We start from the raw sequence: 26859 nt of genomic DNA, 5'->3' as shown, positions 1-26859 counted from the left end.
CAGCATGTCTCGGACAAACACATACTAAAAAAGATCTGCTTTGCCCCAGAACCAAAAGTGTCGCAACTCAGACTTCCTTGGTCTAGTAGGGGAAGTGAATTGAAGGCCTTTTTCTGAGAATATCATTTTATGGTTTGTCTTCATTGTGAAGTTAGCTCAGGCCAGCCTAGCACAGGTGGAGGATCCCCACTGTAAAACCCTGCCTGTGCCAGATCTGTGTAAATTATACCCACCACGGTGCTGTACTAATTTGGGTGCTGGGATAGATTTCTGTTGGGATATCCTGTAATTCTTAGTGGCGCATTTAAACTGCGCTACCCTATGAACTCTGTGTCTCTCATCTAGCGTGGAGCTGGTGTCTGTGTTAACTTCCAGGTGGGGTGACTTCTTAATGCAGACAGTTCTGAAAGTGAAAACCAGTAGCATTTAGTATCAAGAACTTTTAAAGAGAATATTAAGGAATTTAGTCTGAAAACCGTAAAGTGATTCATAGTGCATCTGACTTCTTTGCTTCGTATTCTGAGACCAATGCAGCTACAACAAAAGTGTAAACAATCTTAAAGTTGACAGACAAAGACAGTTTAAGACAGATATAAAATATCTAGTTTTCCATGTTAAATTATGTAACTTTGATCATATAAAGTGAATTAAACTGATAAAATTATGCATATTAATCATATAATCTTATGCATCTTTCTTCATAGCTATCCAGTGCAAATCCTGTGTATGAGAAGTACTATCGACAGGTAGGAGTTTTTATTCTCTTGCTCTTAATTTCTAGTTCAATTAAAAAACTTCTCTTGTTGCCATATTCCTTTTAGAGATGAAGATTGAATATTTGTGTCGGACTGTGTAGGGTGGGTTCATTATTGTGTAACTTCTTCATGGAGTATCAAGGAAAATCACTGCAGCCTTAAAATACTTCATTAAAATGGTAAAGACCATGGGGCAGATCCACGCTTAAGGGCCCAGATCCTAAACTAGTTTGACTAATATGTATTTTATTGTGATAGTGCCCTCAGTGATTTTACATTGGTGTAGCTGTGTGTCTGGGGAATGTGAAAAATCTGTACCCCTGAGAAACCTAGCTATACCGAGCTAACCTCTGATCTAGACAGTGCTAGGTAGATGGAAGAATTCTTCTATCAACCTAGCTATTGCCTCTCTGGGAGGTAGATTACCTGGATGGCTGGGAGAATCTCTCATATTGGTATAGGTAGTGTCTGTACTGAAGAGCTCCAGTGGTGTAGCTGCACTGCCATAGCATTTCAAGTGTAGAAATACCCTAAGTAAACTCTAGGTTGAACTTGTTAAATGTTCAATACAATCTCAGGTAAACAGAGGAACGCATCATCAGCGGGCTGATACATTTTTTCCTCTTCATCTGGTATATGTCCTTGCAAATCAATCTGAAATGAAGTTGGGTTATCAACTGCCAAGTTGATGGCTTGTAAAAATGGGGAAAATTTGATTTATTTAATTGTGTTTTGATATGAGTGAATTAGAGGTTAAAATAAATTGTTGCCATCATCTGGCAGAGCTACTACAGACTTCCTATTAAGAAACTCAGTCCTGAGTAGGCTTCAGCTGCTGAGAGGAGGAAAAGAGCTGATTGATTCCTACTAAGGTGCTCTTTGGACCTTGCTTAGGGGCTCAGTCTCTTCTATTAGCCTCTGATTAGTAAGTATCTGATACATTTCAAATGAAGTCCCCTTATCAGCTGGAAAGGGGCAGCTTTCTATATTTTTCTGTCCCCCACTTTCCTCTCCCTTGGGATGGGTCTCCACTACTGTACTTTTCCCCCAGACTCTGTATTTTGGATCCAGTAGTCAGAGGTTGGCCATTAAAGGAGAAGAGGTCCACAGCGTTGACAGGAGCAAGGATGGACCCTGACTTCAACTTTAAGGAGATGAGGATCACATCTTTGTCATAGCTGAGTCATACTCCCCTTGTCGGTCCTGTATTGAGGGACAAATCCAATATGTGTACATCTATATAAATTGAGTCATGGTACTTAGGAGAATTTGATGTTACCTGCAAGAATCCAGTGTCATGGAAGGCATGAGGTCCTAAGCAAGACAAGAGTCATTGTCTGCATGTGTTACATTGACATGGGAAACTTTTATGTTGATTTTACCATCAAGCCCAACAACAGCTCAAGCAAGAATCTGAGAAGTGGATTTCCTAGTTTTTGTCCTGGGGCTTGGAGATCAGGTGGACATGCTTGAATGGATCTCCCTCTGAAGTGGAGACATTACATTTGAGTCCAGATGCAAACAGCATAATTATTCTCTCTTCTCAGTTTTTAAACTTAGGCTATACTGAATAACCTGAGACTGTGCTTTTAAATGGTATCGAGATTGAATGCTTTATTTGTAAGCTCATGGATGATGATGAATTTCTTAATGATTCGTCACATGTTCAGAAGCACAAACTGAAAATTTGGGAAACTGCCTAATGTCCTGGACTTCAGAGAGAGCTCTTCAGGTGGAGCCAGAGGAGCATACATTAAGAACCTGAATATTGTTAATCTTTTGCTTAATGTGGAAGAGTTGCTGCAGATTCTACCCCCTCCTCCTCCTCCACCCCATTCTTGAGATACATGCAGAGCAACAAATCAGACTACCCCGTATTCACTATGAGAGCTGGGCACACCTCCAGCACACATGCATCTATAATTCCTGGCTGAGTCACGCATGCATATCTGATCAAACTTAAGCATATCATGCCAAAGATGTTGTAGTTGGGTAGAGCATCAGCCCCACTCATAAATTTCCTGGCAAGTCAAAGACAGGGGAACCTGCAAATGTGACGACATTGTCAGGCAGGTTACTGTGCTGGCACACCTGCTTACTGGCTCGGTCCAACAGGTTTTTATGTCATTGTCACCAAGAATAATGGTGGAATGCATTTATTGAAAGATTTAGTTGCATTTGACATTATTTTCTGAACTTAATTTGTAGGATTGATGTGAGCATTGCTTTTTTTTAAGCGATGTCTAGCATTCCCCAGTCCTCATTTGTCTTTTTCATTTGGTGCTGATAGAGTATCCTTTAGCCTTACACATCATAGTAGAAGTAGCTGAGAGGACTCAGCTGAGTTGAAAACAAGGTCATCATTTACTTTTCCTCAAACATTTAATACTATCACAGTGCTAAGGAAACCTCCAGGAAAAAAGATTTCATCCTATATAGCATGAGTTGTGAAATGAATATGGTCTATAACCTTGGTTCAGTAATAGTATGGAGGTTACCTAATTTCATAATATTAGATCTAAGGTATTTTTCAAGAGTGTATATAACTGAAATCAGTTAAAATAATTTTCTAGGGTGTTTTTCTTTTGTCTCTTCTCCTTTTCTCTTCTTCTTTTCCTTTTCCTTTTCCTTTGTTCTGGCTTTGATCAGTATATCCTCTAAAATATAGCTATCTGACTTCTTTTCTCTTAATTCAATTTGTGTAAATATATTTTAAGCATTACTTACAAAAGATTAATTACGCTGATACAGAGCTATAGAGATCTAACAATAAGTTAATAGGAAAATCCATTTCAAATGGAAACTAATACAATATGGAAGATAATACTGTAATTGGATAGCTTCTGTTTATCATAGTCTGAGTCATTGAATTTGGGATCTCTTAAATATGATTACAGTATATAAAGCTACTTCATGACATACAGTACCTATTGTATTTTGGCTTCCTTGAGGGGTTTTCTTTGGCATTAGTGATAGAAGAATCCAAAAATGGATTTTAGATCTGTAAAACCAGCAGCCGTTCTGAAATTCACATTAGGAATCTTGCATGGGAATCCCTCACTGAACTTGATCTCACAGGTGTTCAGGGAAAATGGTTCCCATTAGTGAGATGTAACTTTGAAATTTAGAAAGTAAATTTTTTTTAACTAAATCCATAAAGTAATGTGATTCAGCATAATATTTAAGCAATGTCTCTGAGCGCCTAGCTGAATTTTTTTTAAGGTCCGCATTCAAGTACTAATTTCTGCATTCTAACTAATTTAAATGAGCTGTACCTTTCTAAATCTAAAAAATTCCTTTTTAATGTTATTGAAGACAGCTTTGGTAAACTTGCTCTCAGGACTCTCAACTCGAAAACAGGGAGAGCAAATCAGGGAAGATGGTCAAGACAGCTGAGGCATACAGCCAGCAAGTCCCAGCAACCTGGCCACCAGGATCATATAGGAAACTGCCTTAAACTTGACCACTAAAGCAGATAGTAAGTTTTCAGTCTTCAAGTTTCTTCAGTTGTTTGTCGACCAGCTAACTGAAAGGAAAGCTTATTCTGAAATCAGCCTAATATTGGGGAACAAAAAAGTAGCAGTGTTGGAATCAGCTCAAATAACAGCCACCTGTCTGCAGCTCCTCAGAAAGTCGCCTTCCTAGAGGATAAAGTTGAAGATTTAAAAATAGACACTGCTGACTCAATATGGCTCTGGGGTTTCCCTAAAAGTGGAAAAACACTGATCCAACAAGCACTTTCCTGAATGGATGCCAAAACGACTAGATTAGGTTACAAATAGGACCCAATGGGTATAAAATGGGGCTGTGTTTGACAATACAGTTGCACGTAAATTATAAGGAGCTTGCTGATTTGCCCAACATACTTTAAAAAAAGGGAGTGGGGGTGGGGGAAAGGCAGCCATAAGCTTGCAAATGTTATACCATCCTACTAAATCCCTGACTGTTGAACCCACTATTGTACAAAATAAAAAATACTGATTATAAAGTGAGAAGCTATTTAAAGTTCTGCTAAAAACTTTATTCACCTTCAGATTCTTACTAAATCACAGTAGTTGTTGTGTTTTGGTTTTTTTGTGTACTCTAAAAATCCTGCTGATTGCTAGAGAACAAAAAGTACCACTGGAAGTTAAAATATCAACAGATGAAGGTGAACCTGCTCCAAGGTACCTTCCAAATGACAGATATCCAGGGCATTTTTATCAAAGCTTTTATCAGTGAATTCTAGAATGGTCTTCAGGAGGGTCTAGTGCTCTGAATACCTCAAATGTTCTGTTACTTTCTTGAACAGGAAGAATTGTGCAATTTCTCTTTGCAGGACAGTGTAATCATACTCTTGGTTTAAAAGAAAATCCAAAAGACTATAGATATTTACCAATATAAGCAACAACATACTCGAGAAAATTCAATAGTTTGCTTAAAAAACCCTATCTGTAGCATCACTTCTCAGTAGCCATTCTCAATTTATTCCATAGAGAGCTACAAATCATAATGTTTAGTGAACATTACACGTCATTGATCAACTAAACAATGGATTAAAAAAAGCCTTTCTTTAGGATTATTAAATCCCTTCTCTGCTTCTGGGATTATCTTTTAAAGTATTGGCCAAGTTAAATTTGGGACATTAATTGAATTCCATCACTCACCATTCTTCAATTTTCCATTTTCATATTTTATTTGAACAGCTTCCGATCAGTCTTTGTCTTTAAAGACTGGCTGCAGGCCAAAGTGTCCTCAGTTATATTTGTTTTGCTCTGTCCTCTGTAATGCTTGTAATAGCTGTCAAATCCTGCAGAATTTCAAGGGATTACTATCCATGATAAAGAACATGAAGTTTGTTGTTTTTGCAGCCTTTCTTTGTAGTAGATGGCCCCTTTCACCAAAAATCTCACTAATATTCAAGTTACTCCCAGTCCCAAAGGATCTGTCACTTACTGCATGTTGGTTGTACTGTAGATCTCTTACCAAAGATAACACTTGTAGCCAGTCCTGTGATAACCTAGAAAAAAGAAAATGTTTACAAGATTAAAGCAGGCAAACACACACATACAAATGAGTTAGTCCTAGGTTGCAAAAGGTAATAGAAGCTGCTGCAATGTGCAAGCTCTATATGTTTTTTAGGGATAAGCAGCTTGGGGAATCCTTCGCTTGTGCTTGGAAATGTTGCCCTCTCCAAATTCCAGGCAGCATAATGATGATGATTTCTCCTTGACAGGGATTTTTATGCACTCCCCCCCCCCCCCCAGTGTTCAAGTTATGATTGGATGAGTGCTTTTGTACATGTCCTCTTCATGGATGTGGGGAAGTAATCAGTGAAGTCTTTGTCCACTGATGTGTTCTACAATGGTTTGGTTGGTGTCTATATGCCTTCTTTTGTTGGGGAGTAGATGACATTTCTTGTGGCAAGCTAGGCTGACTGCGGTGTTTTACAGTTTTAGCAAACACTTAAAATATTATCTTTATAAAAATGGGGTACAGATATTAAAGTAACATTTAATAAATGCAGAATCCTACAAACATTTCATAAAGTCTAAACACATTCCTATAATTCTGATATCATTTTTAACAATACTAATATGCAGGTGAGCCAGACTAGTTTCCAGCTCTGCATTTGTAAGTGTTCATTGAGGCCCATGGGCCTTGGCATAAGCTGGCACCTGCCCAGCCTCACAAAAATATGCATCCGTCAAAAGAACATCAATAATTGTCTTGTCAAAGACCAAACAAAAGGAAATTTTAACCTTTTCAACTTGAATTTTTGTAACCAGGCATCTATAATTTCATGTGCTCATGAGTTTCTGCAAAGTAGTATAGTAGCACATTGCTTTCAGTTTATTCTTTATAATCTGATATATGGCTATGACATTTTGCTCCCTCAGGAGATTAGGTGACATCCTGTCCTAGGAACCTCTCTGTAAATGTGAAAGAAAGCAATCCTGTACCTCAGTGTATTGTCAAAATTATCATTGACTTGCTGGATGTACAAATTACCTCAGTTTCTTCCAGGAGAGGAAAAGGCTAACTCTAAAAGCTGGGATGGCCAAAGACCAGTTGGCCATTGCAGACTTTTCCAGAGCTTATTAATAATGAACTCTGAACTACTCAATGAGGATTCCTGTATGTACATAGAAACCAGATATTTTGTAGGCATAGTTCCTAAAGGAGAAAATCTACAATTAGGAAGAACTGATAAGAAGAGGTTCAGGTGGTGGTCTAACTCAAATAAGATCTCTACTGTACAATTTCTTCTTTGAGTATTGCTCAGATGTATACTTGAAATCCCATACCTTCTGCTGGAGACTTTAAAACACAACCATAATCAATGACAGAAAACTTGAATGCTACTCTTAAAGCTTTTATTTGTAAAACAAATGAATGAAGTATTTCATATTGGATGCATGTTACTATCTTCCTTCATTTCTGTCTAGAATTAATTCAATCTATATTTAAAATAAACTGTGAGAGGAAAGATGATCTAGTGGTTAGGTTGCTAACCTGGAACTAAAGGAGAGCTGAGTTGAGTTCTCTGTGTATCTTAAATGTAATGAAAACTTCATGTTAGCCATTTGATTTTAAACATTCAATATTCTAATTCCTGTCTGGCTGTTCTTTTTTTATGTTGAATATGATGAAACTGAATCTGTTGTGTGGTTAAGTTCTTGGAATGAAGTCTAGTACCTTTTTACCCTGCTTGTCTGTCTCTGTCTCTCTCTCTCTCAAAATATAGTTTTAATAGACTATAGTAGAAGCATTGTGATAAATTATTTCTCAGATCTTCTCTGTAAATCTGTTAGTATTAAACAGATTACAAAATGTATGTATGATCATAAATAAAAACTAATGTAATATTTAAGTCCTTAGTATTAACTCTTAAGTACAAAGTGTGCATAAACTTAGCCTAAAATGTTAACCTCTGGGGCCTTGACAGTGAAATAATGGATTCATTTTAGCACTCAATTTAAAATGTGTCAGTTCTAATGTAAAATGCATTCATTTTGAAAGGAAGCTGTTGAAATACATTGGAGAGAATTTAGTCACTTTAGAGTAAAAAATATATGCACTCTTCCCTGGTAGCCTAATGGTGAGGCAGGTGTATGTTGCAGCAATTCAGGGTGCTAACCTGTGATGGTATCTTTTGCAGGTTGATTCTGGTAACACTGGAAGAGTGGTGGCTTCTGATGCTGCTGCTTTCTTGAAAAAATCTGGGCTGACGGACTTAATACTTGGAAAGGTATTACTTATGTGATGAGTAATATTACGCCTTTAATTAAGCTGCCTTTTTGCTGTTGTCAGTTTCCTCTCCGAATTGAAATACTAGTATGTATATATTTATTTTATAGTATCATTTTATATATATAATTTGCTTTTATATATTGCACCTCTCATCCAAAGTACCTTAAAATCACTGATACAACCTCTGTGGATAAATAGTATTGTACTTACTGTGCAAGTTATGCTATGAGGATTAGAGTTTGATCCTATAAAGTACTAAGCACTCTGAGGGTGCTCTGCACTTCCTATATAGTATGTTACCTGTGACCATTATAGCCAGTAAATGACAGAGCCCAGGTACTTTATTTTAAATGGTAGAAAATATATATTCTAAGGACATTTTGGTCATTTGGAACTCTAACGTGCATTTTATACTAGATACAAACCTATATCATAGAATTGTATTAGGTAAGTTGTGCAGGCACTTTAGTTATAAAATGTGACTTTTCTTTTCCTTAAACTATAACTGATCAAAACTTTCTATAATACATGAAAAACGAGGACAGAGTAGTGACCTTAATTCCATGATTTCTAAACTATTAACAAATTTGCAGCTAACCTAAAAATTATGTGGTTGAGTAAATAAATTGAACTATGAGTTTGTTTTAAACATTAATTTATAGACTGTAACAGATTGTAAAACTTAATATTTACATTTACTTTAAAATATTGAGCTCAGTGACCTTAATGTATTTCTCTGTGCTGCTTTGTGGGCTTCCCAAGTTTGAATTTCAGCTTTGCTCTTTCAAAGAATAAGGAATGTGTGATTCTTGGATCCCCAGTTGCTTTTTAATCTTCCAAGACTTAAAATTGTTGGGTTTTTCAGGGACATTTGTTATGGCAATATAAATAAAACATACAATACCCCTTGCACTAGTGTGGTGTCCAAAAGGGATTTTTCGCCTTGAAATGTATTCCTTGTGTACAAAGGTACGTTAAACGTTTAATGGGAAATTACTGGGTTCTGTTTCCTTTGTGTATTTAATAAGAAATAATTAGGCATGATTAGCAGATTCTGTGGGAAGTGAAGTAAAATTATTGAAGTAATGTAACACAAGCAAAAGTGGAAGAATGAAACACATTGGGCCAAATACTCCTTAACACACTCTCTTTCACTGGCTTGCTTGGCGTTCTTTGAAAATTGGAAAATCCAGTTAGCTAATAGATTCAATTTTCATTATCTCTGATGTCTGCTCTTTAATTTAACTGTTAGTTGCATAAAATTATAAGAGTATTTACATTTGTCAATATAAATGAGTCATTATTATGAAGAATTTGCAGTCCTAGGATTAGAGATTTATGCTTGGGTTGCATTTCCTGTCTAAGTAGGATGAGGATTTGTCAGTTAGCAACATTTTTGCTGGCACAACTATAAAACTTTTTAAAATTCTTTTTCAATTAGATTTGGGATTTAGCTGATACAGATGGCAAAGGTATCCTGAACAAACAGGTAGGATTATTTTAACTGTTTCTTTAAGGGAATAAGTTTGTTTGGATGATAAATGTCTTGTTTAAAATATTAGCTAACAGATTTTTGAAAAACTAGACTTCAGAGAAATACAGAATTTCCTTAAGAATGTGGTAGTTTGTTTTGTTAGAAACAAGGATCAAGGATTTTTAAACCTAACTCTTCCTACAAAAAAGCTAATATTTCTAGTTTGAATGTCACCCACAATGAATATGAAAAACACAATTCACTGGTGTTGATTTCACCATTCCTACTTGGCCTCAGTGTCACTATACAATATAATACATTGAAAACTGTGATGCTATACTCAGGAAGAACTTAAAGTTCTTCAGTTAGTGTCTCTATAGTTGGTTCTTTCTCAGTGTTCTGGTGCCCCCTACACCTTTGAGCAGAGATTTCTCATAGCAGTATCCATTTGGCCCACACATGCTTGGTAGTCAGTCATTCTTGTGCCCCCTCCCGTTGTTATATAGCTCTATGGGGGCTAACCACCCTCAGTTCCTTCTCAGCCTGAGACAGAGCTTTAGCAGTTGTCCTGCTGTGATTTCCTCAACTCTATTTTTTGCTTTTACTGATGGTTGGTAATAGTGTTAGTACTAGCTTTCCATAGTTTGTAAATACTTGTGATATAGCTTCTTTCTTTAAAAAAAAGTTTCATTTTCTCTACGTAGTATTTAGATCATTTCTACTTACTGAGATATAATGCCTGGTTCTCCTGGCTTCAAGTGCTGCCTGTCTTGCTGAGAAGCAGTTCCAGTCCGTGACAGACACTCACGCTGTATCTGTTATGTTTTGAGAATTGCGTGTTCCTCAGAAGTGCAACTTTTTGTCTGGCATTGAAATCAAGAGCCAGAAAAAATATAGAGAAAGCTCTACCCTCTCATGATGGAGAGCTCTCTACATCTGACCTCCAAGCCAGGCCAAGGGACCCAACACCCCCGCCCCCCCCCCACACCCCTCCTCCCAGTATGTCAGTCCCCACACAAGCTGCTGCCTCGGAGCCCCACAGTTCTAGGGCATCTAAGAGGAAGACTGGACTCCTCTCATAAGCCCTTGAAAGAACGTACCCTGCATTCGCCAGATAGAGCGCCCATCTCTAAAAAGCTGAGGTCATCGTTTCCTCAGCCACCTCGGCACTGCAATCAGGTACTGTTGAGTCTCCTTACCCAGGGCACAGCTAGACTGCAAGGTGGCAAAGCCATGGGACCAGAGAGACCATCTGGACTGTTATTGGATCAAGGTGACAAGAAGAGCTCTTCCTCGGTACTGAAGAAGCCCACTTGGGCTCCTACCATGCCTCCCTTGGAGCACACAAGACCTTCGGTACTGTCAGCAACTGCGCTTCCCTCTGAGCTCCCAATCCCTTTGGTACCATACATAGGCCATAGCCGGCCTCAGCCATGACTACTTGACCTCAGACTTCAGCTTCAGTACTGATCACCCTCGCGGTACAGCAGGAGTTCCATTTTCCCTGGGACCTGGCTGTATCTGAGACATCTGATTCTCTGCTTCTGAGCTCCAAAGTGCTGTTGGTACTGAGAACATCCAGCTTGTCTGAACTTTGCCCAATACCAGCTATTACCTCAGACCTCTCCTGGTGCTCCATCATTCCTGAGTGAACTTGAGGAAGAGAATTCTGATGAAGACCTTGCCTCTGTCTTCCAGATGTCAGTTCAGGGCTCTCCTCCTCACTCCTAGAGAAGTCCTTTCCCACACACCCCTGCTGAAGCTGCAATTGTTCATAGCCCACATTTACCACCAATGCCCTGCTGGTGTGAGTACCCTTGGGTGCCTCCTCCCATGCCCTATGCACCTTCTTCCTGGCCATATTGGGTGGCTTATTACTAACAATTTTCTAGAGCATTAAGTGCCACCCGCCATAGAGAGGCATCACCTACTCCCTCCAGGAGGCTAGAGCCAGTGAAAGGATCTCCTCTGTGGCCAATATCTTCTATTCATCTCTTGATGAAGCAGTCATACCTCCTCCTCCAACCCCAGCAGTTTCTTTTAAACATTTTCCAGGACCTGGTCAAGAGTATTGCAGATTCCTCTCAAGGTGGTTAGAGCCTCATCATAAGCTGTTCAACCTCCTCCACTCACCCTCATCAACCTGTATAGCCTTGCTTGTTAGTGAAGCACACCCCAGCTTTTATTATGCCTACATGCAAAAGAGCAGATAAAAAGTAGTATGTCTTAGCAAATGAATCAGTTTTTATTTTCCCATCCTTCCCCTAACTCCTTGGTAATGGTGGGCAGCACCATGCTAAATCCACACCTCGCGACAAAGACCACAAGTGCCTGGATTTACTAGGGAGAAAGTCTTACTCCTCAGTCTCCCTACAATTTAGAATTGCCAATTGTCAGGCCTTGATGGCAAAATACAACCATGGAAACTACACCAAGCTGACCTCATTTGTCAACCCTTTCCCAATACAACGCAGAGAACAGTTCCAGGTAATTATCATGGAGGGCCAACTTCTTGCCGGGACAACACTACAAGCCTCCTGTGACATTGCTGATATTTCTGCTTGTTCAGTTGCTACAGTGGTGGTGATGAAAAGAGCCTCCTGGCTCCAGTTCTGTGGATTCCTGAAGGAGGTTCAGAGTACAGTTGAGGACCTTCCTTTTGATGGGTCTGAATTTGCACATAGCACAGACTAGTCCCTGCAAACATCAAAGAACTCTAGAGCGGCCTTGTATTCACTTGGTATCTATACTCCCACCTACAAGAGAAAACTCAGCAAGTCTCAGATGGCCCAGAGATCCCACCCCATCCAATTCCCCGCCTGCCAGAGGTCATATGAGCCACACTAGAGAAGACAGAGATTTCAGAGAAGGAAACAGTCCTTTTCTCAGCCTTGCTGCAGTCCACCTCCAAGAAAAGCAGCAGAGAATCCTGTGGCACCTTATAGACTAACAGACGTTTTGGAGCGTGAGCTTTCGTGGGTGAATACCCACTTCGTCAGACGCAGGTAGTGGAAATTTCCAGGGGCAGGTATATATATGCTAGCAAGCAAGCTAGAGATAACGAGGTTAGTTCAATCAGGGAGGATGAGGCCCTGTTCTAGCAGTTGAGGTGTGAAAACCAAGGGAGGAGAAACTGGTTCTGTAATTGGCAATCCATTCACAGTCTTTGTTTAGTCCAGAGCTGATGGTGTCAAATTTGCAGATGAACTGAAGCTCAGCAGTTTCTCTTTGAAGTCTGGTCCTGAAGTTTTTTTGCTGCAGGATGGCCACCTTAAGGTCTGCTATAGTGTGGCCAGGGAGGCTGAAGTGCTCTCCTACAGGTTTTTGTATCTTGCCATTCCTGATATCTGATTTGTGTCCATTTATCCTTTTCTGTAGTGACTGTCCGGTTTGGCTGATGTACATAGCAGAGGGGCATTGCTGGCATATGATGGCATATATTACATTGGTGGATGTACAGGTGAATGAACCGGTGATGGTATGGCTGATCTGGTTAGGTCCTGTGATGGTGTCGCTGGTGTAGATATGTGGGCAGAGTTGGCATCGAGGTTTGTTGCATGGATTGGTTCCTGAGCTAGAGTTACTATGGTACGGTGTGCAGTTGCTGGTGAGAATACGTTTCAGGTTGGCAGGTTGTCTGTGGGCAAGGATTGGCCTGCCACCCAAGACCTGTGAAAGTGTGGGATCATTGTCCAGAATTCTCTGCTGCTTTTACAGATCCAGACTAACACGGCTACCCCTCTGATACTTGACACCTCCAAGAAGTAATTTTGACCGACTGGTCAAGGGTTTGAACTGCCATCCTCATCCTCTTCTGCTGCATTGATTCACCAGCCTTCCTCCCTTAGTTGACTACCTCCATTATTTCACATGAGCCTGGGAGTTAATTACTATGGACAAATGGGCTTTGGAGATCTCCACAGGTTACACCATCCTCTTTACTTCACTTCCACCAATTGACCCCCCCTTCCCTATCCCTCTTCAGGAGGACCCCTGTCACGAGAGCATGCTTTATCAAGAAATAGACTGACTCTCTTACGCTTAGGAGCTGTACAACCAGTCCCCATGCTGCACAGAGGGAAAGTGTTTTATTCAATGTGCTTCCTGGTACCAAAAGAGAGTGGAGGTTGGAGACCCATCCTAAACCTGAGATTACTCAACACCTATGTGAAGGCACAGAAATTCAAAATGATGACACTTGCAGTGATAATTCTATCACTAGAAGAAGGGGATTGGTTCTGAGCACTTAACTTTCGGTGTCCATATTTCCACATTGTTATCCACCCATCCCACAAATGGTTTTCTGCTTTATTCTTGGCCAGGATCACTTCCAATACAGAGTGCTACCTTTTGGTCTCTCGTTGGCCTCTGGGGGCTTCTCAAAGATCATGTTGGTGGTAGTAGCACAGCTCCACAGGAAATGATGGTTGGTTGCTGAAGGGTGGCTGGAGCATTCTAAGTGTAGCCTGCCCTTAGTAATGTTAAAGAATCAATTGACGCATACCGAATAAATCTTCAAGCAAATGTCTCTTAAATTTGAAATTTATCTGACAATACAAGATGGTCCTCCAATCCAGTAAATATATGGTGATAAACAGGCAGAGACCAAGGCATGGAAAGAGAACGGCTTATGGAGGACATTATTTTCATCTGAGAACACTTGTCCCACCTTCCTGCCCCAAAGCTGCCTCATAGTTTAATCCGTTAAGGCTGTGTGTTGCCCTTCAAGATTGATTGCTATGTTGTTTGATCCCTTTTTGAGGATATTAAGATATTTCTGAAAATGTTGTACCTCCCATTTCCAAGAATATATAGTGTAAAAAATTAATCCTTGTTATCTCTCTCGGCATGAATGCACTAAAACTCTCTTATCTTGGTGACCGGAGCATTCCTTCCTTCCTGCACCGTTAAATATTTTGGCAGACCTTTCAATAAAGTGTTAGAGTTTTCTAGAGTTGTTAATGTGTAATGATTGATATTTTTAATATTACTGTAAGTCATTTGAAATAAATTAAAGTTTAATAATAAGTATATTAGTTTAACAAGATGAATCCTGTTAAGAAATGTGCCAATGTAGAAGAATTGTAAATTGTCAGCTCTCCAGTTGAGTGTTTTTTAAATGACTTTTGTATAGCAAATCCTTTAAAAATTATGTTTTTCCTCCATAGGAGTTTTTTGTGGCTTTGCGACTAGTGGCCTGTGCACAGAATGGATTGGACGTTTCCCTGAGTAGTCTTAATTTGCCTGTTCCTCCACCTAGATTTGTAAGATCTTTTTTATTATTTATTTATTTTTTTAAAAGTATCAGCTTAGTAACCTTAAGTACTTTAAGCTAATAGTTGGGAAGGTTTAGTGTTTTATATGCAGCATCTTCACTGGGATATCTTAGTGCTATTGAAAAATTGAAAAATGGACTTTTTGTGCAACAGTGAGTACATTAGTCTAGCCCTACTGGAGATTTGGGTTAAAATCCTGCTTGGGTCACAAGAGACCATGTTAATTTAGACCATAGTAAATAATTTTTGTTAGCATTGCCGTTGAACTTTTTCGAGTTTTAAAAAAGCCTAAGACAAGGATGTTGAAGCAACCATGAAGTTGCACTTAGAAGATTGAGTGGGAAAGCTTCCATGGCATCTGGTCACACTAAGGCCAACTCTGGTGCTGCTATTCCCTCATTTTCATGAGCACTAACTACATCAAAAATTAAAGAGTGACATTTGTACTGCTTATAACCCACAAGGTGTGTAACAGTCCAGTTTTTCTATTTAATTTTCTTTGGATTGTTAGAAGTAGAGATAATTTAAAATCTATTTCTTTTTCATTGAAGGAATATGGTACAGCTATACATTAAGGCGTGCTTTGATGTTACTTTGAGTATGAAGAGAACGTGCCACTTTTGAATTTCTTCTTCTAAATTATTGTTCCTTCATTAGTTGATTGATTGAAATGTGATTATGGATTGCAGGGCCCATTCAGATGAGCGGAAGGGTCTTGAAACTCAGTTTTCCCTTTGCAAGTAATATATTTTTTGTTTCATCTGTTTTCCATTAGACTGATACTGGTAGCCCATTACTAATCAGTGGAACAGCATCAGCCGACATCCCATGGGCTGTTAAGGTATGTTGAGAGTTGTAAACAGTCAAAAAGCCTACATACTAATATCTGGCCATTTTTATGATTGCAGTTTCCAAGAAAACGTACACTTGTTTTAGACGTGTAGTAACTGCTATAGCTTATTTCAGATTATTCTCTCCAAATTTAAAGTCTTCTTCTGTATTCAGAGTGACCAGATAAGTGTGTGCACACTTGCTATTCCTTACAGGAGGCAACAGAGGATTTAGCTTTGATAGACCATTCTCTTTTCTACGTAGGCAACTTGATTCATCCTGGAAAAGTCAAATTTCTTAGGCAAAATATCATCTGTTTCTGCTGCAGCAACCTGTTACTGGCAGTCAGTCCTTGAAGCAGCAGATTTGACTGCTTCCTCAGGAGCAGAGTCCCAGTCACAACAGATCTTCCTGACTCGTCTTTTACCTTTTGGAAATCAGTTGTACCATTTCTGCAATATCTGGAATGCCTTAATTTCAGATTGTTGTGTTCTAGACACTGGAATTGGGATACATCATTCATTTTCAGTCAATGCCTTAAGCTCTATCCATCTTCCGCATCTCTCTCACAAAAATATACTGCTTCAAGAGGTACCATCTCCTCTTGATCTAAGAGCTCTAGAGGAGGTCTGCCCACAGCACAGGGAAAGGTTATTTTATTCCTGTAGCTTCCTCATCGCCAAAAAGATGGGGTGTATGACGCCCATCTTAGATATAAGGGTACATCTGCACTGCATCTGGGAGCGTGCTGCTCAGCTTGGGTGGATAGATGTGTTAGCTCTACCTAACCAGGGATAGCATGGGCAATGGCTTGGACTGGCTGCCCAACATTGTCTCCATTTCAGAGAATTGAATTCATTGGAGTTGGCTCGACAACATGAACTGCCTGTCTACCTTAAGAAAGGTTCTGTTCCATTCTAACCCTGTGCATTAGTCTAGGCTCTCCTGACAACGAGATCCTGCCTCACCTTGCTTAGAGAAATGGCATTCCACATGGGTCTGAGTTTGCCTGCGGTGCAAGGAAAGCTGATTGAAGTCCACATATCACCCAAGCAAGCATCTTCTGGACAGGCTGATTCACATACCTGGTCAAATCCTAACATTAAGCTGATGCATGAGTCTGGAAAACATCTGCAAAAGGGATATTTTACTTGGTCTACCCCACCTTCACTCTCTTTCTGTGAGAAACTTTAGTGATGGTCATATCCGCTATCGGCTGGCTGAGCACACCTAGATGAAGTATAAACTCAAGGTCTCCAGAATCAGCCTTATAAATGTCTTGGAACTGAGGGCTATAATTCATGTATCCCAAGTCTTTCTGCTGTCTATCATGAGCACTATATCTTGAAAGATGATGGACAATATGACCACAGTGTGTTACTTCAACTAACAGGGTGGAGCAATGTCAAATCTCTTATGTGAGGAGGTGGTACTGCTTTGAAGAAACAAGCAGAAATGCAGCTGCTTCTGTTTCAGGGCTGGTCAGAACCTGAATTCTGTGATGGATGCATTCCTGCTCCCCTGTGGAAAGGAATTGGAGCTTCTACACATGTATCCTCTGCTCCAAATGATTTCCAGGATTATCAGAAAGCTAAAGCAAGAACAAGCTAGGATGATTCTCCTAGTCCTGGCCTGGCTTAGACAATACTGGTCCTCAGATTTGTGAAGCTTTTTGATTCAACTTCCAGTTACCTTGCACGTTAACCAGGACATATCACAGCATTACGGCCAGGTTCCACACCTCAACCTGTGCATTCTCCACGCCATGGCATGGATGTAGAGTGGCTACTATCAGAGAGTCTGTTCTCAAGCAGTTAAAAATATGTTAATCAGCAGCAGGAAGCATTCCACTAGACAGACTGGTTACCCATCTGGGCACACCATCAGTTGTCTCCATCCACATCGCAGATTCAGAACGTTTTAGAAGAATCAGGCATTTTTCTGAGCTAGATAAAAGTTCACCTGGTTGCCATTGCTACCATTCATCCACCTATACAAAGGCAGTCTGTGTTTTCCCACCCTATGGTTGAGAAGTTTTCTAAAGGATGTGAGGGTTTATCCACCATTAAAGCACTAGTTTACCATTGGGATCATTCACCGGTTTGTTTGTTTGTTTTTTTCTTTCCCCTTTTCAGATTTTAAATCACTACGTTTTGAGCTTTTAGCCTCCTGCTTTTTCTTTTGTCGGCTAAAATAGCTTATCTGTAGTAGTCACATCCACAGGGAGAGCGACAAGCTTTGGTGGGGGAGACCCCCTAACACAATGTTCTGTAATGTTTCCTTAAGACCTCATCTAAAATTCCTATCAAAGGTGGTATAATTTCTTCTAAATCAGGTGATACATCTACTGAGTTTCTTTCCAAAATCTCATAGTCACAGGGATAAAGAGAGACTATGCACTTCAGATGTCTGTAGAGGTCTTTCATTCTGTATTAATAGAACTAAAGACATTTAGGTCCTCTGCAAGACTCTCTCTAGCACATGCAGAAAAAATGAGAGGACCGACTGCAACAGTACAAACTTTCTCATGGGATCTCCTCATATATTAGGACTTGTTATGACCTCAAACACCACCACCACCACCACTAATTACTGCGCATTCTATCAGTGCCCAGGCTACCTCTGAGGCTTTCTTGAGAAGTGTTCCAATCAGAGACATTTGCAGGGCAGTACCTCTAGACTGTATGCACATTTGCACAACATTACGCAATTGTTGAAGCACCCAGAACAGATGCTAATTTTGGATAGAGTTCTTCAGTCTCTGTTAAAGCAGACTCAGAGTTCCCACCACTATAAGAGCACTGGTTAGGATGCACCTCGAGTGGGATAATACATGCACGAGCACTTGAATAAATGGTTACTTAACTGTACAGTACTTGTGGTTCTCTTGGGTTATGTGTGCTTTGTTCTAAAAGTGTTCCCATTACCAATATAATAAATCTGTTTATCTTCTGCTCTCTCAGCTGGAAGAAAAGGCCAAATATGATGCTATCTTTGACAGTCTGAGTCCTGTGAATGGATTGTTGTCAGGAGATAAGGTGAAACCTGTGCTGCTAAACTCCAAACTGCCGGTGGATGTCCTAGGAAGAGTAAGAATATCATTCATTCCAACTAAAATTAGTAGGCTACTGACTTGATTTTTTTGAATAATAAATAATAAAGATAACTGTACTAATTAGAGAAATGTCTGGATATTCAGATTTAATATCTTGAGTAATAAAAATGCAACTAATGAGTAAGGATACGTTTTAGTCATGGGTATTTTTAGTAAAAGTCACGGGCAGTAAACAAAAAATTATGACCTGTCTGTGACTTTTACTAAAACTAGTTGTGATTAAAACTTGGGTGTGGGGCTGTGAGTGCCTGGGGCGGAGGGGACCCCGGGGGGGCTGTGGGTACTGGGGGAGGAGACCCAGACCTCACCGGTGCTTGGGGAAGAGAGCCAGCCGGGACCATTGCGTCCCGGGCATGGGGCCCCTGCGGTGGCCAGGGGAGGGTTGGCGGGGGTGGCTGTGGCTCCCTACCCGGCTTTGCGTTCCTAAGTGGCAGAGGGGCTGGGGGCTCCAATGCGCTGCTCCTGCCACAAATGCTGGCTGCCGCAGCTCCCATTGGCCAGGAACAGTAGCCAATGAGCGCTTCAGGGGCAGGGCCTGTGGGTGCCAGCAGTGTGCGGTGCAGAGCTTCCTCCACCAACCCCCGCTGCCTAGGAGCTGAAGGGCCTTGCCAGTGGGAGCCAGGGAGGTCCCCCCCCCACTCTGAGGTAAACACCCCCTGCACCTCCACCCCCCTGCTCTGAGCCCTCTCCCACACACCCAAACTGCTGCTGGCCCACGGACTGCCCAGCTCGGGAAGCCCCTGATCAAGTACCAGCCACCACAAAAGTAACGGAATCTGTGACTTCCTTGACAGACTTGCAGCCTTACTCCAGAGGTATTGTATTTATAGATTATTTATTTAATAGTATATATGTAAAACAATTCAGATTTTTTTACATGTGGCGTGTAGTTTTTCCCCTGCTTCTAAAAAGGTACAGTTACCTTACTGTAAAATAAACTGATAAATGTGTATTTTGTTTCAAAGGATATCTTTGCAGTTACTCTGTAAAATTGCCACATTAGTCTCCCTTTTAATGTATTGTACCACTTCATTGTGTATATTTTAACATTTAATTTGAAGGAGAGTGTTGTTATCCTACTGTTTCTCTGCACCTTCAGAAAATAGCTTTCTTATACAATTTAATCCAAATGCACATGGCTGACTGAAAACTAGTGCTGAGGGAAACTTTCAATGTCCTGTGGTCCCTCCTGTTTGAGAGAGTTGATGGGTATTATTAAAATCTGAAACCAGGTAGAAGTTTTGATTCTGCTGTTTGATACTGCATGTATGAGGGTTGGGAGCCAATCACCTATATATTTTGGTTCTCTTTAGGTTTGGGAACTAAGTGACATTGACTATGATGGAATGTTGGATCGAGATGAATTTGCAGTTGTAAGTACACTGTTTCATTTAGTTTCATAATTCTGCAAACCTAATAACAAAAGCCAAGCATTGGAAGCGCTAGGTTAAGACTCCATATCTGTTCATTCACTTCTCCTTTTTTTTTTGTTCATTATCAGGGGGAGGGGCGGGGGACAAGTGGGGCAATTTGCCTTGGGCCCCACAGGGGCCCTGCGACCCCTAGCCCGGCGGTGGTCCAGATCTTCATCTGGCATTTCAGCGGTGGTGGGCCCATCAGTGCTGCCAAAAACGCCGAGCAACTGAAGGGCCCCCCACCACGCGCAGCTCGCTCGCTTTGCCCCAGACACCCTGAATCATCTGGGCGGCCCTGTTCATTATCCTAGCTCATGCCACAGTGGCAGTCTAAATTCTCATCAGTTTCCATTGTTTGTACTATTTTTGCTCTTCTGCCTCCCGCACCTGCCAGGTCAGTGTCCTCTTTTTGTACAGAAATCGCTTGTGAGAGTGAACCGCTAAAGGTTTTAGCATTTAAGATGTTTGGTCGTATTCATAAATCTAGTACATGTACCCATTAATTAAAAATATAGCTTTTTTTAGTCTACAAATCACGAGACAGAGTTCCCTTCAGTTATCATGTGAGCGTACAAGGTTGTTGGTCTATTTCAAAGGGCTCTTTTGAATGTTCTTTTCAAAGGACATTGCATCCCTGCTGGAGTTCAAGCATAGCTTCCCTTCTTTGGATAGAAACCATTTGAACATAAAGTGCTCCCTTCTCTTGTGGAAGGTGTTGGAGTCTCATTCCAGGTCGTTTTTCTTGTCTAGGATTTCTGTAGTTCTGTTTGGGGAGAGAATTTTATATATAGTGGGTTTTTTATGTATTGTAACTTTCACCAGTAGGTACACATACTTGTCACAGCAAGAAATCCTTATCAGATTTATCTTTTTCAGACTTGTATGTAACTCTAACACTTTTGTGAATTCCTATCTTCTTTTCATTAGACCAGGCTTTCATGGCATATGATATTAAATGCTGCTACTTCAAATGAATAAAAAGAGAAGTTTTCCTTGGGAGGCTAGTGGGGTAGGATCTAGCAATCTTGAAATGTGATAGCAAGCACAGTATTATTTTAACCCTCCCCATATTCTTGTATTGGCTCTGTACATACTGGACAGAAATTGATTCCATTTAGGAGCAGAGACATGGAAAAATTGTTTTACAGGTCCAACCAAATATCCTAATACTGGCACTTGGGGTGAGGATCAGTGCTCTCAAGGTAGATATGCAATCAACAGCACCATTCTTGAATTCAAAAACATGTTCCGCATTGATATTCGGTGACCAGATTCAGCAACTGGAAAAACTGATATAAAAGAGCATAAAACACTGACTCTTCATATTGCTCATTTTTCATCTCCCGCTGTTTTGGGGCCAGTCGTTTGGTTCTGCATAAGATTTTAGTTTCACTTCAGTACTTGAAAAGTTGAATTTACATGGATACAAATGAGATTAAAAAGAAGCTCACTCTCATTTTAATTCTAAGAGTAAGTAAAACCTGTTGTAGTCTTGCACCGATGTTGAATTAGTCAAGGGTGTGTGTCCAGCACTTAGGTCAAGTGGAGAGGAAAGAACCATGTAATCAGGGTGGAGGAAATGTTTGTTTTTCAGTTAGAGAAATGAATAGTATTATAGTACAAAGGTTCAAATATAAGTGTTTATTAATACAATATTTTAACTCATTCCTCTGCGTAAGCCTTTTGAAAAAAGAGGTAAACGTTCAGAACTGTAAAAAGAACAGGAGTACTTGTGGCACCTAAGAGAAGTTTGTTATTTTCTGAGGTGCCACAAGTACTGCTGTTCTTTTTGAGGATACAGACTAACACGGCTGCTACTCTGGAACCTTTCAGAACTGTATAAAGGAAACTAGTAGGTATACATGCCAAGAGCTTGTCTTTAATTTGGGCTTCTAGAAACTGACTCAATAATATAGTGTCAAATATTGGAAGTTTAGCAGTGACTTCAGAATGAAAACTTTTATATTGGAGAAAAAATGCCAGTAGGCAAAACACCGTTCTCTCTTCTTCTTCTTGACAAGCATCAACATTCTAAGGGTGAGGCTGAAACTCTGCTAAAATAACATGTTAACATGGGTATTTAGGCAGATTTAAGGGGATAGAAATAAGAATATCCTTCTGGCAGAAGAAGGAACCCACAAAATATTCTACTTGTGACTGTTCAATCAGTTTTCACCTGTGCTGTCACTTGTTTCAAATTCTTCTAAAATCAGCTCTTTAAGACTCCAGTTAACTGTAGTTGTGGACATAATTTCATGTACACTGCGATAACTCACCTGTAGAGTGTTCATCTTTGCCATACTTATAACTTCTATATATGTGTGGGCTGTAATTTTCACACATTTAGCTGAGTGCTAAAACAGTTGATTCATGAAATTGAGGAGTGAATATAACGTACTAGGCAAGTGAAGCAAATAATTAACATAATGGATAGTCTATAACATTTTGTGAACTAGTACATCTTAAAAAGTGACCTTTTCTAAGATCTGAACCTTCCTAAAGCATAACCCCACAATCAAAGTTAGAACTATTAAGTGGAATGATTACTGGAAGGGACTAGTGAATATGAACAAATGCCTCAACAAGTGGGGGATGCTGAAGGGGCTGGCAGTGAAGGGGGACCTCCCCAGCAGCAAAGGAGGGAGACACTTGCTGAGGAAGCCAGCTAGTTCTCCCCCTTTTCCCCCACCATTGGAGTGTCTGGCACCCATTGACCATTTGTGGTGGGAGGGATGCTGACTGGCCCACATCTGCCAGCTACAGAGATTTAACTTGGAGCCCCGGCTATGTGGAGCCTCTCTTGGCTCTGTTCCATTGTCAAATTTATGCTCTTGGCCTGGGATTTAACTACTGAAATTGTTTCCTAATATGCAAACCCAACCTTCTGAAACTAATCTAAAAGGTGTTAAACTCCTGCAGTGTGGGATTTGTTTACTTGGCAGTGAGCTTGAAAGGAGTCTTCAAAGGCTAATGTTTAATGTGGCAAGCCAGAGAGAACAGAAAGATGAAGATAAACTCCCGTTTGAGAGGGTTTGGGGAGAAAGAGAAATGACTGTCAAAGGATACTACCTAATTAGGATTTATCAAATATTTCTCTTCTAGAATAAGGAGGACTGCTTGGGGCTTGATGTTTTGGAAGGAGATGTGTGCTGCTCTCCCTTGGGATGGGATGCATATGCAGTGAAGGGGCAGGAGAAACCATAACTGGGCCCTACCTCTTTGGCTAATGTTCAGAAAGCATTTCATGTCTTTTTAATGTAAATGTACCTTGATAGTCTCTTGTGTTTTAAATATACTTCTAATAAAAACATTGAGCCTGCTGGTTATACTTGATTATTCATAGGCTTTTCCATGGTGCTCATTCCCATGGAATGAATGCTTCATACATTAATGAATTTATCCCTGAGAGGTAGGGATACATGGTTATCTCCATTTCAGACATCAGAAACAAAGGCGCAGAGAGATTAAGTGACTTCTCCAAAGGTCTCTCAAAGATCCTGTGGCAGAGCCAGGAGCAGAACTCAGATCTTTCACACAGTCCAATGCTTTAACCTCGAGGCTATCCTTCCTTTCTTGATTTGTTGAAGTAGTTACTGAGTTGAAGTAGGTGGTTACTGCTTTTCATCACTTCTGAAGAAAACAGAGGAAACAGAGTAAACTGCTGAGTTGCTGCTCTAACAGTGAGGTGACACTGGGGCTTTGACCATCCCCTGAAATTGGCAAGACAGGATAGGAATATGAAAAGCTAAAACCAAGAAGGGTAGACCAAATGATCCTTGAGAACCTTATTATAAAATGTATCCCAGAGTGTGCTAGATAACTGGCACCTCTGAGTTATAGACTGCTTCATTCTTTTGAAAAGATTGTTAAATTTTAGATGGCTTCACTACTGTAGGTCGCTTCTTAAAGTGAGGATAAATATTACAACCCTGGTTAATGTTGTGAATATCCCATCTTGTTTTCATGTTCAGGCCATGTTCTTGGTGTACTGTGCTTTGGAAAAGGAACCAGTGCCAATGTCCTTGCCTTCAGCTTTGGTGCCACCGTCCAAGAGAAAAACTGTCAGTATTCCAGGAGCAGTGCAGTTGATCCCATTGTCAACATTTGCTAAAGATTCTCATCAGTCCTCGTCTCCTGTAGGCGTTTTACCTGCCAAAGCACCACTAACACAGGTATAGTCCTAGAATTGGCTTGTGTTAAAGTATTTTCTTCAGTCACTGCTTGTAACGAAATGTTTAAAAAAAAAAAAAAAAAGTTGAAGATATACCAATCTCCTAGAACTGGAAGGGACCTTGAAAGGTCATTGAGTCCAGCCCCCTGCCTTCACTAGCAGGACCAGTTTTTGCCCCAGATCCCTAAGTGGCCTCCTCAAGGATTGAGCTCACAACCCTGGTTTAGCAGGCCAATGCTCAAACCACTGAGCTATTCCTCCCCCTATTATGTAGGTGAGCTGGGTCATACAGACTACCTTGATCTATTGTCTGTTTTTGTTTTGTTTCTGTCAATATGTTCATAAAGTTGGGGTGACTGGTGTCACTAACAGATTGGGAAAGGCAAATATAGATTTAACCATCTGTGAAGATGTTTACTGGAAGTGCTTTTTAGAAGTCATTTTCTACATAAATTTGGCTTCAGGAAAAACTCAGTATACATTTTTTTAAAATTTTCAGTCAAAAAATGCTTATTTTAAAGCATATGAGCCTCATGCAGAGCTCAAAACATTAAGACAACTGCTTTAAAAACCCTCAACAAAATAGTAGCCCAAGGACACAACCAGATAACATCTGTCTGGTCTGGCACAGAGACAAATCCAGTAATCATCAGGCAAGCAATTTTCCAACAAATTAATGGTGTTTGTGGGGTGTGAGGGGATAGATAGTGGACTGGGTAGCCGATGTAAGTAACTGAAGTGAGAAAAGGCCAGGAATATATACCAGTACTTCAAATAAATGAGCCCTGGGGTATGTCCAAAAAGCAGCCATGGAGACAAAAAGTCTTACCTGTTCTGATCATGACAGAGCCAAGCAACTGGGAGTAAATCTTTCCAAGCTGTCTAGTTGCCATTATTTATTTGGAAAGACTAATGTCATTTGAAGAGATTCAGAACTAGAATTATGCTGTTCCTTGAGATAAAAATACATGTGTCTTCAAAGAGATTTACTGGTATTTTTTCTTAGTGGGTTGTATCACCTGCCGACAAAATCAAATATGATGAGATTTTCCTGAAAACTGACAAAGATATGGATGGTTTTGTCTCTGGCGTGGAAGCCAGAGAGATATTCTTAAAGACAGGACTGCCTTCTAACTTACTTGCGCACATCTGGTAAGAATTTTTCTCTATCACCTTCTTTAAAAATAGAAGAACATCTTTTTCTCACCACACATACTGTTTATGAAAGGTGCCACATTGATGTCTCTGCAGCCTGAAGTCCTCTGTTTAACTGTGGGACAGGTACACTACTGCTGTTCATACTGTATCTGCTTCTACCTTGACCTCAAGGGACTGTATTTAGAGGTGAGAGGCTTAGTGAACTTCATGTGGTCATTCGCCCTTTGGCCTCTCTGCTTAGGTTTCATTAGTTCTGTTATAATGATGATAATACTGGGTATTTTTGATATCCATGTTAAATGTCCAGCCTGTCTTCTACATGATATGGTCCACAGAACTGTTACAATAGGTACTTTAACCTGCTTGCAGCTTGGGGGGAAAACCTGACTTGTCACTGACAGCAGTGAATACCCATCTCCTAAAGTTCTCTCCAGTTTTCTATTCCTGTACAGCAGCAGGGAGGCTGAACTAGACTTCTCTGCTGCAGAGATTCTTCTGAGGGCAATTCCAAACTATTTCAAATTTTTAGACTAGCAGGTTGGTTCAATAATTTATGTCTGTGATTTCTAGCCATATGCCAAGGCTGCATTTGATTTCTGTGGAGATTTGTTCCTCAGCTCTGTTTCCTCTTCTGAGGTGTATGCAGCATTGGTGCTCCTGTAAGCTTCATGGAGGGAGGGAGGGAGAGCAAGCGAGCACCGAGAAAAGCCACAGGCAAAAGGAAGGGTCTATGTTCATTGCTTTCATACTCCTCCACCAATAGTGTCTAGCTGGGGGCCTTGACCAGCTCTGTGGTCAGAACATAGTTTTCTCCTCACAACCCAGTCTGAGTGGAGTCATCTCAGCCATTCTTCCCCAGGCAGGAAAGGAAACAGGCAGGATTGGAGGGCTACTTCCACTAGGCAAGATGCAGCCCAGGCCAGGTGTGGGTAACCTAAGCCCCTCCCCTGGCAAGAAAGGAGGCAGGTAGGATTGGAGAAAAGCTCGCTCCAGGGCAAGCAGTCCATCTCTGTGAAGGGACTTCAGTCACTTCTCTGGTGGTTAGGGGACTAGGTGTTTCTACCTCAGAGAGAGAGTGAACTGGAAGAGTAGCCTCTTCATTGCATAAGCCCACCAAAGACAGCCAAGTCCAGGGAGGTATATTCTCAGCCCCCTCCTTTGGTCATGAAAACTTACAGGTGGCTGACACATAGGAATGCCAGATGACAGTTCATATTTCAGTGCCTCAGCATTCTTTCACAATCCGTGCTAACACAGGTGGATAGTGTTGCAGGCATGTTCCCTCTCAACCTAAAACCCGTATGGCTTAGCAGCTTTTCTCTGGATAGGAAAGGGAAAAAAGTGGGTTTCAAATCTGTTTTGTGCAGGAATATGGGGCTATTGTCCGAGTGTCTGATCCCAAAGTTCCCAGTTATTTTAATGATACAATGG

General features: G+C 40.6%; 1 protein-coding gene across 7 annotated transcripts in view; it reads left to right on the top strand.

Annotated features, from left to right (window-relative positions):
• EPS15 (epidermal growth factor receptor pathway substrate 15) overlaps positions 1–26859 on the top strand; it is a 104430-nt gene that overhangs the window by 12537 nt on the left and 65034 nt on the right. For all 7 annotated transcript variants that reach the window (XM_075067597.1, XM_075067594.1, XM_075067596.1 and 4 more), the window contains exons 2-10: positions 705–746; positions 7897–7986; positions 9430–9477; positions 14631–14726; positions 15514–15579; positions 18533–18658; positions 19998–20057; positions 24071–24271; positions 25277–25422. In XM_075067597.1, coding sequence (XP_074923698.1) covers positions 705–746; positions 7897–7986; positions 9430–9477; positions 14631–14726; positions 15514–15579; positions 18533–18658; positions 19998–20057; positions 24071–24271; positions 25277–25422 — 875 coding nt within the window. The remainder of the gene's footprint in view (positions 1–704; positions 747–7896; positions 7987–9429; positions 9478–14630; positions 14727–15513; positions 15580–18532; positions 18659–19997; positions 20058–24070; positions 24272–25276; positions 25423–26859) is intronic.

This window comes from Chelonoidis abingdonii, chromosome 7, assembly GCF_003597395.2.
Source record: "Chelonoidis abingdonii isolate Lonesome George chromosome 7, CheloAbing_2.0, whole genome shotgun sequence".
NCBI lineage: Eukaryota > Metazoa > Chordata > Testudines > Testudinidae > Chelonoidis > Chelonoidis abingdonii.
Note: the sequence above shows the minus strand (reverse complement) of the source record. Positions and strands in the feature narration are given on the sequence as shown.